Source organism: Triturus cristatus, chromosome 11, assembly GCF_964204655.1.
Source record: "Triturus cristatus chromosome 11, aTriCri1.1, whole genome shotgun sequence".
Lineage (NCBI taxonomy): Eukaryota > Metazoa > Chordata > Amphibia > Caudata > Salamandridae > Triturus > Triturus cristatus.
Window position 1 is genome coordinate 1,049,072,964 of NC_140594.1, and position 14,066 is coordinate 1,049,087,029.

The window sequence follows — 14,066 nt, forward strand, 5'->3', positions numbered from 1 at the left end:
TATATTTGCATTAACTAAATTCTCAATTTTTTGCTGTTCTCTATGTTTTGTTACATTTTTCCGAGAACAGACATTTTGTACATTTTTCTTTGTTTTGAATATTTTGTTTAGAAATTGTTTTTTTTGCTTACCAGAAGATTTTTTCTTTTTCCCAACATCAGCATCTTCTACTAACTTTGGTCCTCCAGTTGTCTTCAAATATAGTTTTTTTTTTAGCGTTTTTTGAACTCGAGATTTTGTAGGCATCTTAAATTTTGTTCACTGTTCTTCAGTAATACCTGAAAAAAACTAAAAAAAAAATCCTTTATTGTATTTAAATATATTACTACATTTCTTTTCACAATAGTCACAAAACGAAATTTCTTTGCCAATTTGAATGCACACAAACTGCTCTTTTTTTTGGGCAAGTGAAAATCTCTTTTACAAACTGTCACATTATGAAACCAAGCTGTTTTTTCAGACCACCACCATGTGTATTCTCTGTGACTGCCTACACTCCAGCAGGGGCAACCAGCCTTAGTGATGCTGAATGTATTTGCATTACAGACTTAAACCTGAAAACCCCACTCGCTTCTAATTACTGTGCATGACTATACATGGCAAGCACATGGGTGTGTGCTAAGCCTCTGCTTCTTCCCCCAAAAATTCGCTCCCCCTTTCCATCTACTGCAACTGTGAAATCACCAGAGCAAGACGCAATAAATCTCTGCCTATAATTCTTCTATGCACACAGAGTCATGTTTTCACATTAGTGCCAAAACGAAATTTCTTTGCCAATTTGAAAGCACACTTACTGCTCTTTTTTTTTCGGGCCAAGTGAAAATCTCTTTTTACAATTTGAAATCACTTTTACAGACTGACACATTCTGAAACCTTTTTTTTAAATTTATTTAAATGCACATGTCCAAGCTGTTTTTTTTTCAGACCACCACCGTGTGTATTCTCTGTGACTGCCTACACTCCAGCAGGGGCAACCAGCCTTAGTGATGCTGAATGTATTTGCATTACAGACTTAAACCTGAAAACCCCACTCGCTTCTAATTACTGTGCATGACTATACATGGCAAGCACATGGGTGTGTGCTAAGCCTCTGCTTCTTCCCCCAAAAATTCGCTCCTCTTTTCCATCTACTGCAACTGTGAAATCACCAGAGCAAGACGCAATAAATCTCTGCCTATAATTCTTCTATGCACACAGAGTCATGTTTTCACATTAGTGCCAAAACGAAATTTCTTTGCCAATTTGAAAGCACACTTACTGCTCTTTTTTTTTCGGGCCAAGTGAAAATCTCTTTTTACAATTTGAAATCACTTTTACAGACTGACACATTCTGAAACCTTTTTTTTAAATTTATTTAAATGCACATGTCCAAGCTGTTTTTTTTTCAGACCACCACCGTGTGTATTCTCTGTGACTGCCTACACTCCAGCAGGGGCAACCAGCCTTAGTGATGCTGAATGTATTTGCATTACAGACTTAAACCTGAAAACCCCACTCGCTTCTAATTACTGTGCATGACTATACATGGCAAGCACATGGGTGTGTGCTAAGCCTCTGCTTCTTCCCCCAAAAATTCGCTCCCCCTTTCCATCTACTGCAACTGTGAAATCACCAGAGCAAGACGCAATAAATCTCTGCCTATAATTCTTCTATGCACACAGAGTCATGTTTTCACATTAGTGCCAAAACGAAATTTCTTTGCCAATTTGAAAGCACACTTACTGCTCTTTTTTTTTCGGGCCAAGTGAAAATCTCTTTTTACAATTTGAAATCACTTTAACAGACTGACACATTCTGAAACCTTTTTTTTAAATTTATTTAAATGCACATGTCCAAGCTGTTTTTTTTTCAGACCACCACCGTGTGTATTCTCTGTGACTGCCTACACTCCAGCAGGGGCAACCAGCCTTAGTGATGCTGAATGTATTTGCATTACAGACTTAAACCTGAAAACCCCACTCGCTTCTAATTACTGTGCATGACTATACATGGCAAGCACATGGGTGTGTGCTAAGCCTCTGCTTCTTCCCTCAAAAATTCGCTCCTCTTTTCCATCTACTGCAACTGTGAAATCACCAGAGCAAGACGCAATAAATCTCTGCCTATAATTCTTCTATGCACACAGAGTCATGTTTTCACATTAGTGCCAAAACGAAATTTCTTTGCCAATTTGAAAGCACACTTACTGCTCTTTTTTTTTCGGGCCAAGTGAAAATCTCTTTTTACAATTTGAAATCACTTTTACAGACTGACACATTCTGAAACCTTTTTTTTAAATTTATTTAAATGCACATGTCCAAGCTGTTTTTTTTTCAGACCACCACCGTGTGTATTCTCTGTGACTGCCTACACTCCAGCAGGGGCAACCAGCCTTAGTGATGCTGAATGTATTTGCATTACAGACTTAAACCTGAAAACCCCACTCGCTTCTAATTACTGTGCATGACTATACATGGCAAGCACATGGGTGTGTGCTAAGCCTCTGCTTCTTCCCCCAAAAATTCGCTCCCCCTTTCCATCTACTGCAACTGTGAAATCACCAGAGCAAGACGCAATAAATCTCTGCCTATAATTCTTCTATGCACACAGAGTCATGTTTTCACATTAGTGCCAAAACGAAATTTCTTTGCCAATTTGAAAGCACACTTACTGCTCTTTTTTTTTCGGGCCAAGTGAAAATCTCTTTTTACAATTTGAAATCACTTTTACAGACTGACACATTCTGAAACCTTTTTTTAAATTTTATTTAAATGCACATGTCCAAGCTGTTTTTTTTTCAGACCACCACCGTGTGTATTCTCTGTGACTGCCTACACTCCAGCAGGGGCAACCAGCCTTAGTGATGCTGAATGTATTTGCATTACAGACTTAAACCTGAAAACCCCACTCGCTTCTAATTACTGTGCATGACTATACATGGCAAGCACATGGGTGTGTGCTAAGCCTCTGCTTCTTCCCCCAAAAATTCACTCCTCTTTTCCATCTACTGCAACTGTGAAATCACCAGAGCAAGACGCAATAAATCTCTGCCTATAATTCTTCTATGCACACAGAGTCATGTTTTCACATTAGTGCCAAAAGGAAATTTCTTTGCCAATTTGAAAGCACACTTACTGCTCTTTTTTTTTCGGGCCAAGTGAAAATCTCTTTTTACAATTTGAAATCACTTTTACAGACTGACACATTCTGAAACCTTTTTTTTAAATTTATTTAAATGCACATGTCCAAGCTGTTTTTTTTTCAGACCACCACCGTGTGTATTCTCTGTGACTGCCTACACTCCAGCAGGGGCAACCAGCCTTAGTGATGCTGAATGTATTTGCATTACAGACTTAAACCTGAAAACCCCACTCGCTTCTAATTACTGTGCATGACTATACATGGCAAGCACATGGGTGTGTGCTAAGCCTCTGCTTCTTCCCCCAAAAATTCGCTCCCCCTTTCCATCTACTGCAACTGTGAAATCACCAGAGCAAGACGCAATAAATCTCTGCCTATAATTCTTCTATGCACACAGAGTCATGTTTTCACATTAGTGCCAAAACGAAATTTCTTTGCCAATTTGAAAGCACACTTACTGCTCTTTTTTTTTCGGGCCAAGTGAAAATCTCTTTTTACAATTTGAAATCACTTTTACAGACTGACACATTCTGAAACCTTTTTTTTAAATTTATTTAAATGCACATGTCCAAGCTGTTTTTTTTTCAGACCACCACCGTGTGTATTCTCTGTGACTGCCTACACTCCAGCAGGGGCAACCAGCCTTAGTGATGCTGAATGTATTTGCATTACAGACTTAAACCTGAAAACCCCACTCGCTTCTAATTACTGTGCATGACTATACATGGCAAGCACATGGGTGTGTGCTAAGCCTCTGCTTCTTCCCCCAAAAATTCGCTCCTCTTTTCCATCTACTGCAACTGTGAAATCACCAGAGCAAGACGCAATAAATCTCTGCCTATAATTCTTCTATGCACACAGAGTCATGTTTTCACATTAGTGCCAAAACGAAATTTCTTTGCCAATTTGAAAGCACACTTACTGCTCTTTTTTTTTCGGGCCAAGTGAAAATCTCTTTTTACAATTTGAAATCACTTTTACAGACTGACACATTCTGAAACCTTTTTTTTAAATTTATTTAAATGCACATGTCCAAGCTGGTTTTTTTTCAGACCACCACCGTGTGTATTCTCTGTGACTGCCTACACTCCAGCAGGGGCAACCAGCCTTAGTGATGCTGAATGTATTTGCATTACAGACTTAAACCTGAAAACCCCACTCGCTTCTAATTACTGTGCATGACTATACATGGCAAGCACATGGGTGTGTGCTAAGCCTCTGCTTCTTCCCCCAAAAATTCGCTCCCCCTTTCCATCTACTGCAACTGTGAAATCACCAGAGCAAGACGCAATAAATCTCTGCCTATAATTCTTCTATGCACACAGAGTCATGTTTTCACATTAGTGCCAAAAGGAAATTTCTTTGCCAATTTGAAAGCACACTTACTGCTCTTTTTTTTTCGGGCCAAGTGAAAATCTCTTTTTACAATTTGAAATCACTTTTACAGACTGACACATTCTGAAACCTTTTTTTTAAATTTATTTAAATGCACATGTCCAAGCTGTTTTTTTTTCAGACCACCACCGTGTGTATTCTCTGTGACTGCCTACACTCCAGCAGGGGCAACCAGCCTTAGTGATGCTGAATGTATTTGCATTACAGACTTAAACCTGAAAACCCCACTCGCTTCTAATTACTGTGCATGACTATACATGGCAAGCACATGGGTGTGTGCTAAGCCTCTGCTTCTTCCCCCAAAAATTCGCTCCCCCTTTCCATCTACTGCAACTGTGAAATCACCAGAGCAAGACGCAATAAATCTCTGCCTATAATTCTTCTATGCACACAGAGTCATGTTTTCACATTAGTGCCAAAACGAAATTTCTTTGCCAATTTGAAAGCACACTTACTGCTCTTTTTTTTTCGGGCCAAGTGAAAATCTCTTTTTACAATTTGAAATCACTTTTACAGACTGACACATTCTGAAACCTTTTTTTTTAATTTATTTAAATGCACATGTCCAAGCTGTTTTTTTTTCAGACCACCACCGTGTGTATTCTCTGTGACTGCCTACACTCCAGCAGGGGCAACCAGCCTTAGTGATGCTGAATGTATTTGCATTACAGACTTAAACCTGAAAACCCCACTCGCTTCTAATTACTGTGCATGACTATACATGGCAAGCACATGGGTGTGTGCTAAGCCTCTGCTTCTTCCCCCAAAAATTCGCTCCTCTTTTCCATCTACTGCAACTGTGAAATCACCAGAGCAAGACGCAATAAATCTCTGCCTATAATTCTTCTATGCACACAGAGTCATGTTTTCACATTAGTGCCAAAACGAAATTTCTTTGCCAATTTGAAAGCACACTTACTGCTCTTTTTTTTTCGGGCCAAGTGAAAATCACTTTTACAGACTGACACATTATGAAACCACCATGTGTAACTACAACAAAAACAATTCCCATTTCTATTATTCATTTCTTAAGTTACCACATACATCCCCTCTCAAACTGTAAACTCACCTTTAAAATTAGTTAGTTGTGAAAGAAATGTGACACTCAAACAGCAGATTATCAGAGCCAGGATCTCTGTTGTGTTCACCTCTCTCCTCTCAGCAGAACCAGATAATGGCAAACTTTCCCTCTATTTTTCCACACATATACATGTAAGTTTCAAATCTCAGTGCTTCCCCCTTTTTTTCAAATGTAATGACACATTTCTATTGGTTGAAAACCAACCCTTTTCCAAAAGTACCCTGCCCCCAACTTGACTTCTGCCTAGTACCCTTCCCCCAACTTGACTTCTGCCTGCTACCATAGCAACTGCTCATGGAACACTGCTGTGTGCAGTTAGGTCAGAAGTTCGACACACAATGTTTCAATTCCACAGAGCAAGAGTGCTTGACTTTTCAAACCTAACAGCAAATCCATAGTACTGTTCTTTGGTTACACATTTTTTTGTACCAATACAAAACATGCTTCTATTAATTTTCACATACAGCCTAGTTTTTTTTCTAGAATGGTATGAAACAGCCAATCAGTTCTTTTTGTTTTGTAAAAAATATGTATGCCTCCATTTCCAAACTGTCTTTCTTTTCATATTGCCATTCTACTGAAAGACACCTCCTGAGTGCATCCAGTTCTCCTTTGAAGATGTTCACAGTGTGGATTGTAGGGCACAGCTATGTCTTCTGGAGTGAAAAGTTTGCAGAGAAAACAGATATGGTGAGAGACCTTGCTTTGCCAAATGTAGACATTAAATGGATTGGTCAGAGAGGGTTAAAGTGGCACCAATTGATGCCATTGGTGAAATCCTTCATTCAAATCCAACACCCTGACCTCATAATAGTGCACTGTGGTGGCAATGACCTAGGCACTTTGACTGGGGTAGGTCTGGAAATGCTTATGAAGGACACCTTTGCACAACTGTTTACACTTTTCCCTAAAACTGCCTTTGTGTTTTCCAACATATGCCAAAGGCAAAAATGGAACTGGTCCAATCATTTCTGTCCACAGATTGACAAAGCAAGAAAGCACGTCAACAAATCTGTTTCTGCTTTCCTCCGTGACTATGGTATGGGTGCCATTTACCACAACAACTTGCGTTACGACATGCAAGACATTTATAGAGGAGATGGTGTGCACTTCAATGATGAAGGGAACAGAGTCTTCCTCTTGAACCTTAGACTCTGCATCTGTACTTACTTGTAGGTACCACTAAAAAAATGACTCCATAAACACAACAGCTCTTTTTAGAGCTCCCTAATTTCTAAACTCTTAAATCTGCTTTTCATTTATTTATTTTTATTTTTTTTACCGTACGCTTACCGTAAGCTTACCGTACGCGTACCCCGTGATTTTTTTTAAAATCAATAAATGTTTTTTTTGTACTTTTCTGTCCTTCTTTGACCCCCTTACAATTGTTAGGGGGTCTGTAACTCTCCTCATTGCCCCCTTTCCTTGTTTTCACTCTTTTTTTTCAGAGTGAAATACACAAAATGGCGGCCGCCGCTTCCTGGTTTCGGCCGATTCGAATGTTTACTAAGATCTAAGAGGCAATCAGAATCGCGCTCGCGCACGCCACCGTACGCTTACCGTAAGCGTACGGTAAGCGTACCGTAAGCGGGCTCAGATATATATATTGATTTAAAGGCTATTTTCACAGAATCTACTGAACAGATTTACACCAAACCTACAAAAGGCACTTCCTTGACCTAGGGACTACCTCTCTGCCAAATTTTGAGTAATTCTGTTCAGCCGTTCGGGCTGTAGCTCGTTCTAAAGGTCCTATGGAAAAATGCATGGGAAAAACGCGTTTTGGGACCCCCCTTTTATCTCAGTCCCCGCTTGACGGATCCCCCCGAGACTTTCAGGGTAGGAGCGGAGCGTAGCGCCCCACCTATTTTGAGAAATTCGCGAGGATTCGTCGACCGGCGCCAAAGTTATTCAAAATAGAATGTTGCGGATTTCCTATGGAAACGTGGTCCTAACTATAACTACCTACTGGCGACCGCCAGTAGGTAATATATATATATATATATATATATATATATATTCAGTGAAAAAACCATAGGTTTCACACACGTTATAGTTAGCTGGACATTTTACTCGTAAAAAACCATTGAAATTCCCCCGTTATAGTTAGTGTAGGCAACTATAACTCACGCGACCGCAATCCTCTGCTGATGACATATGTGTCTTTATGAAAAAAAAATATTTGCAATATATGTATAGCTAAAATTTAATGGAAGAAGACATGGGCAAATAAGTGTCTAAATACAGTATTAGCATCAGCAGAGGATTGCGGTCGCGTGAGTTATAGTTGCCTACACTAACTATAACGGGGGAATTTCAATGGTTTTTTACGAGTAAAATGTCCAGCTAACTATAACGTGTGTGAAACCTATGGTTTTTTCACTGAATTTGCAAGGTTTTTTAAATGCTAATTCCTAACTATAACGTGTGTGAAACCTATGGTTTTTTCAGTGAATTTGTACGGTTTTTTAAATGCTAAGTTACTTTACGCCGTTCGTGGCGTGCGCGCCCACTTAACGCAGTTCGTTCCGTGCGCGCACCGTGCGCGCACAGTGAGCACGCGGTGCGCTTCGCGCACCGCGCGCCCACTTTACGCAGTTAGTGCCGTGCACGCACGGTGGGCACGCGGTGCGCTACGCGCTCCGCGTGCCCACGTTACGCTGGGTGGGCCATGTACGCACGATGCGCTTCGCGCACCGTCCGCACACGGAGGACATATTATGCGCTTCATTATGAAAGGTAGTCTATTAATTGTTCCTTTATTACATATGCCATGCACAAAAGGTGTCCTACGGGCACCATTTGTATACGGGGGGGGAAAATGTGGATACTTTTTTTTTATAATTAATTTTTACCGTACGTGTACGGTAAGCGTAATCGGCGTTTTTTCGGAAAAAAATTAAATTTAATTTTTTACTTTGGAGGTTCTTTTGGGACACCTTAATAAAGGCTAAGTGTTTATCAGCTGTCTAACATGCCCCTTTAATTGTTTTCAAGCTTTGTTTTTCCTCCCCCCCTCAGAGTGCGAGAGAGAAAATGGCGGCCGCCGCTTCCTGGTTTCGACCGATTCGAATGTTTACTAAGATCTAACAGCCAATCAGAATCGCGCTCGCGCACGGCACCGTACGCGTACGGTAAGCTTACCGTAAGCGCACCGTAAGCTGCCACAGATATATATATTGATTTAAATGCTATTTTCTCAGGAACTACTGAACAGATTTACACCAGACCTACAAAAGGCACTTCCTTGACCTGTAGACTACCTCTCTGCCAAATTTCAAGTAACTCTGTTCAGCCGTTCGGGCTGTAGCTGTGTCTAAAGGTCCTATGGAAAAATGCATGGGAAAAACGCGTTTTGGGACCCCCCTTTTTTCTCAGCCCCCGCTTGACGAATCCCCCCGAGACTTTCAGGGTAGGAGCGGAGCGCAGCGCCCCATTAGTTTTGAAAATTTCGCGAGGATTCGTCGACCGGCGCCAAAGTTATTCCAAATAGAATGTTGCGGTTTTCCTATGGAAAGAGGGTCCTAACTATAACTACCTACTGGCGACCGCCAGTAGGTAACATATATATATATCATTTTTTTTTTGCGGAGGAAAGAGGCCCGTACCTTCACGTTTCTGCTAGAGCAAAGAGCAGAGAAGGACTGTTTCTATATATATATATATATATATATTTTTTTTTTAACAAAGGACGCCACACTCTGGAATCTTGAAAAGCGTGATTTCTTACAAAGCCAGTCTGTCACACCGACGTGTTTCGGCCAGCACAGCCTTTTTCACGGTAGGGGGCACTACTGTTACATCTGTTTTTATATATATATATGAGCTGCGTAGTTCTGCCTTAGATCTTGGACTCTCGGACGGGTGCTGTGATGCATGAAGGTAAAAACGCGCAAAACATTTTAGCTTCAGGGTAATAATACCAGCACTCATGGGAGCAGTACAGCCAGATTTTATTAGGGTGTAGACACACGCAGACGCATTTCGGCAACCACCTTTGTCAATAGCAGCGGCCCGCCAGAGACGACATCTTTAAATACACAAATCATTGGTCAATTCATTGCATCAACAAAAACATAGAACAAATGTCCTTCCTGCTACAAATTTGGCCATCTTCTAATGTACAATGTAACACATTAAATGCATCTAATACATATTAAAGCCCAATATACTAGTGACATCGAAAGATGATGGCGCCACATATCGTACAATTTGCAGGTTAATTTAATGAATTAGCTCATGATGGGTATAACTAGCATTACGTGTACAAGAAAAATACAAATAAATGCAAACTATTAAATATTGATGCTTCCGTATTACAATGAAAAAAACGACAAAAAACAGAAAACAATGATCCCCTTAATGTATCTCTGAATTGTATGCATTTCTAAGTTTCATCCAACTCTCTTATAAATGTAGCGCCAGCTCTTCCCCACTGTTAAGACCCCAAGGCATCTTCGTTTGTGTATCGATAATGTACCTCAACTCAAGTTTACAGAGCATTAACTGTCTGTCTCCACCTCTAACATCCTTAGATACATGATCCATGCAGAAGAATTTCAAAGAGATCCCTGTTGCTTTCATGATGACTTTCAAAGTGTCTCGCCACCGGGTATGTAACATCCTTAGTGGCGATGGCCCTGAGATGTTTGAGAATCCGCACTTTTGTCGGATGTATGGTGCTGCCAATATACCCGAGTCCACACGGGCATACCAAACAGTACACCGTGTGGCTGGTGTTACAATTCATAAACTTCCCAAAGCTCTTAGGGTTCTCAAGGCCTGGTATATAATATGATAGAACCTTATGACTATTTTTACAGGCATGCATCGACCACAGGGGAAGAAACCTTTAATTTGTATAAAGCATGATTGTCTATGATCTTTTATAAAATGGCTACGTACCAGCTGATCTTTCAGCGAGCGAGCTTTTCTAAATGATAACAAGGGGTGAATTTGGAAGATCTTCCCCTATAATGGGGTCCGCCATTAGAATATGCCAATTGATTCTCAGCAATTTCCGTACCTCATTAGCATTGCTGGAGTAGTTAGTGACCATTCTGTAGTTCTTTATATCAGGCACTAGTCTTTCTAAGTTCGGAGGCAGAAGCGTCATGTATCAAGTCCAATCTGGACTTGGCATCCACTTTTTTCTTCGCCTCTTGCAGAACCTCTCCAGAGTACCCTCTGACCCTGAATCTTTGAATACTGTCAGTAGCTGCCTCCTGGAAACCGCAATCCCTAGTGCAGTTTCTTTTTATCTGCAAGAGTTCTCCATTCAGGATGCTGTTTTTTAATTTCTCCAGGTGACAGCTCCCGGCATGCAATATGGAATTTCCCACGGTTGGCTTCCTATGCAATGTAGGGCACAGTCTGCCCCCCAAGGCAAATACCTTCAGACGCCTGGCCACACACATCCTAATACGGCGGGCGGTGCCTGCTAGGCACCGCCACCATATTAGTGGCCCTGCCCAGGTAATCGGCGCAATTGCTACCGGCCAAAAGCAGCAGACAGACTTTGCGTCCTCCGTGATACCCACCGCCATCCTAATGTGGCGGTGGGTAAATCCCAATATGATGGTGGAACGATCGCCACCGCTGGCCCGGTGGTGGCATTTGTTCCGCCATCGTAATGAGCCCCAAACATTTGTCACATGTCCTCTTTAATTTGACCCTCGAAATGCCGGATCCTTTTTAAGATCTTAACGTGTATCCCTGATCCACTTCCTTCAGGAGCATCTATTGAAATAGCCTGAAGTTCAAACTCCCACTCAGATTTTAGAGCTCTGTCATCAATGGTAAACAAGGAAGGAGAGATGACAGATACCTTCCTGCTCTGCTGAATAATAAATACAAGGCAGCGATTTCTGAATTCCCAGAGTCGACAGAGATAGAGCACACAAGTGCAGCCTCTTCTGTTTTGCATAAATTCTCCCAAATCATGATTCATCTAAACCAGGAAGCTGAACATCATTTAGAAAACTCAAGAAGTTTTCCTCACTAGCAAGCAGAGTCGAAAAGTGGGTAGAACTGTGGTAGCGTGCGACTCATGTCACAGAAAACCACCTCTGATCAAAGTAAAAAATAGAATATGTTAGGCTACTCGTTAGGTCTGACATGCAGGCATAATCTATCTTTTAGAACCTGAGAAAAATGCGATGCTGGGGAGTCTGGAGAGGAGAGCCTTATCTATAATTTCCGGTCTTCTAGTGAGTTCTCCATGCAGTGATCTATTCATGCTACAATTTTTATAACTCCACATAAACATACCTGACGTTGCTCTCCGTAACTGAGAACATAGGATCTCATTTACATGTTGACAAACAGGCTTCTCCATCACAACAGTGACAGATATCCTGTCTGCCACATTATACATTTCATATTTAGGCGCATGTATATCTGTCACCTTCGGGATATAGTAAGCAGTCTGCCAAAATACAAATCAGGCCTTTAATCACAAAATATTACTGAATTGATGCAAGTAATCAAAAAGAAGAAGAAAACATGCCAAAAACCCACCTGTCTAGTAGCTTTACTTATGCTTTCCAGCTTGTAGTAGTGTCTGTCGTTGGCTTCATGATTGAATTTTTGAATGGCATGTCTTGCGACAGGTTGCAGGTTAACATCATCACTCCATATGGGAAATGGACATCCTGCGCACATTTCTGGAGGTAAAAAATAGAGGATATCTTGTTAAAAATGCAATGGTAACGCTAGAATTTAACCAAAACACAAATGCAGTTTCAGCAATCAAATCTACTGCTCCATTAATTGTCAGCCCATCCACTTATGCAGTGTTTTCTTGTGTAGTCAGTGTAATGTGGCGACTAAGGGCCTTGTTTATAGTTTAGGGGGAACTGACAAATCTCCAATTTTGTGAGGAAAATCTAAATATGGAGTGAAATCAACCAGGTGAATGTCCTCCACCATAGAGATAGACTTTTGGAAGAAATTAAGTTGGTAGATTCTTCTACATATTTACAGTTTCCTTCTGGAATTGGAGGGTCTTTATTCCCATCAAAACTGTAAATGAGGCTCTTAGTCATTATGTGACTCTATGTTACAAATCCACTAATCAGGCACCACGGTTTTTTGTGCCTGAGGCACTAAGGGCCAGATGTACAAATATACTGGTAACATAGTGTCTGGAAGGCTAGCGAGAGGTTGGTGAAACGTGCCGGCGAGACCAAACTCGCTGCACCAGACGTGGTAGTGACCCCCTGGAGTGGAGCGGCAACAGAGCAGAAATGCAAAAATCTCCAAATTTGCAGCAGCAATGGAACTCAGATGTACCAACCCAACAAGACCCCAACAGAGACTGACACGACACTGAGTGAACCTGAGATTTCCTTCAACGATGTTGGCTCTGGCATTACACACTATGATTGTGCCCCCCTCAAATTGGGGTTGAATTCACTGGCAGCCAAGGTTGTTTGCTGATTCCAGGTTACCTTACACTGATGGTATTAGGTAACATGTAAGACCTTTTCAAGAAGGGAGATGGGTGGGGGGATTGCTAGTGGTGACTATGCTCCCCTGCTGTTCCAGTGTTCAATTTGGGGTGACAGGCACTTTGCTGTGTTTGGGGGGGTGGGCGGTTTTGAGTCTGCTCTGCAGAGAAGCAAGTAGGGAGGGCTTGTTTAAGGGATGTTTGTTGCTTTGTTTCTTAATGTTTGCTTTTGGTGCAGAACCTTGAATGTCATGTGCATTTCTTACTCTTCAGAGTTTTGCATGCATACACATTATTTCCTCGCATGTCTATCCAGACTAACCGTCCACTTCAATGGGCCACTAGACCCCCATATCTTTACATACCCATGGGCAACTGTCCTGATGCAGCAATACTAAAACTACTATCCTGGAATGTGATCGGCCTGGGGAACAAAATCAAACACTCACACACCCGATGTTGTCCTCCTCCAGGAGACCCATTTATAAGGAATTATCGAACGTGCCCTAGACTGTTAGGGTTACAAATTGGTTGCCCATGCAGGGTATAGCACAAGCTCCAGGGGTGTGGGCATTTTGATGGGTCACTCCCAATGATAGTTCAACAGATCTGGCCTGATGTCCATGGTAGATACGTGGCTCGATCTGGGAGCGGACTATTCACAACATATGTTTGGTTTATATCCCACCCCGCCTGAATGACCTCACACTCCCAGACCTGAGTACCCTGCTTCTCCAAATGCCAGAGGGTAAATTATTGATAGAGGATGATTTTAATACAACTATATGATACCAACAGGACCAATAGCTCAACAGAGTGGGTGACCCTCCCCACAACCCACTAGCAGAGTTCCTGACTGCCCTGGGCCTGACTCCCATATGGCAAATTCTTTATCCGATGGCCCAAAAATATACGTTCCTCTCGGAAGAGCATCCTAGATTCCCCTGGGTGACTAGCTTTCAAACATGTACAGGTTTGCTAGGTTTCCCTAGGTACCAGCTGAGCTATGGCTCATAATCC

At 41.5% G+C, this 14,066-nt stretch overlaps 1 protein-coding gene across 3 annotated transcripts in view; it reads right to left on the bottom strand.

The window, feature by feature from the left end:
* The window catches only part of LOC146785927 (uncharacterized), a 671,075-nt gene that overhangs the window by 631,739 nt on the left and 25,270 nt on the right, over nucleotides 1–14,066 (bottom strand). For all 3 annotated transcript variants that reach the window (XM_085635325.1, XM_085635328.1, XM_085635327.1), the window contains exon 4: nucleotides 12,116–12,261. In XM_085635325.1, coding sequence (XP_085491451.1) covers nucleotides 12,116–12,261 — 146 coding nt within the window. The remainder of the gene's footprint in view (nucleotides 1–12,115; nucleotides 12,262–14,066) is intronic.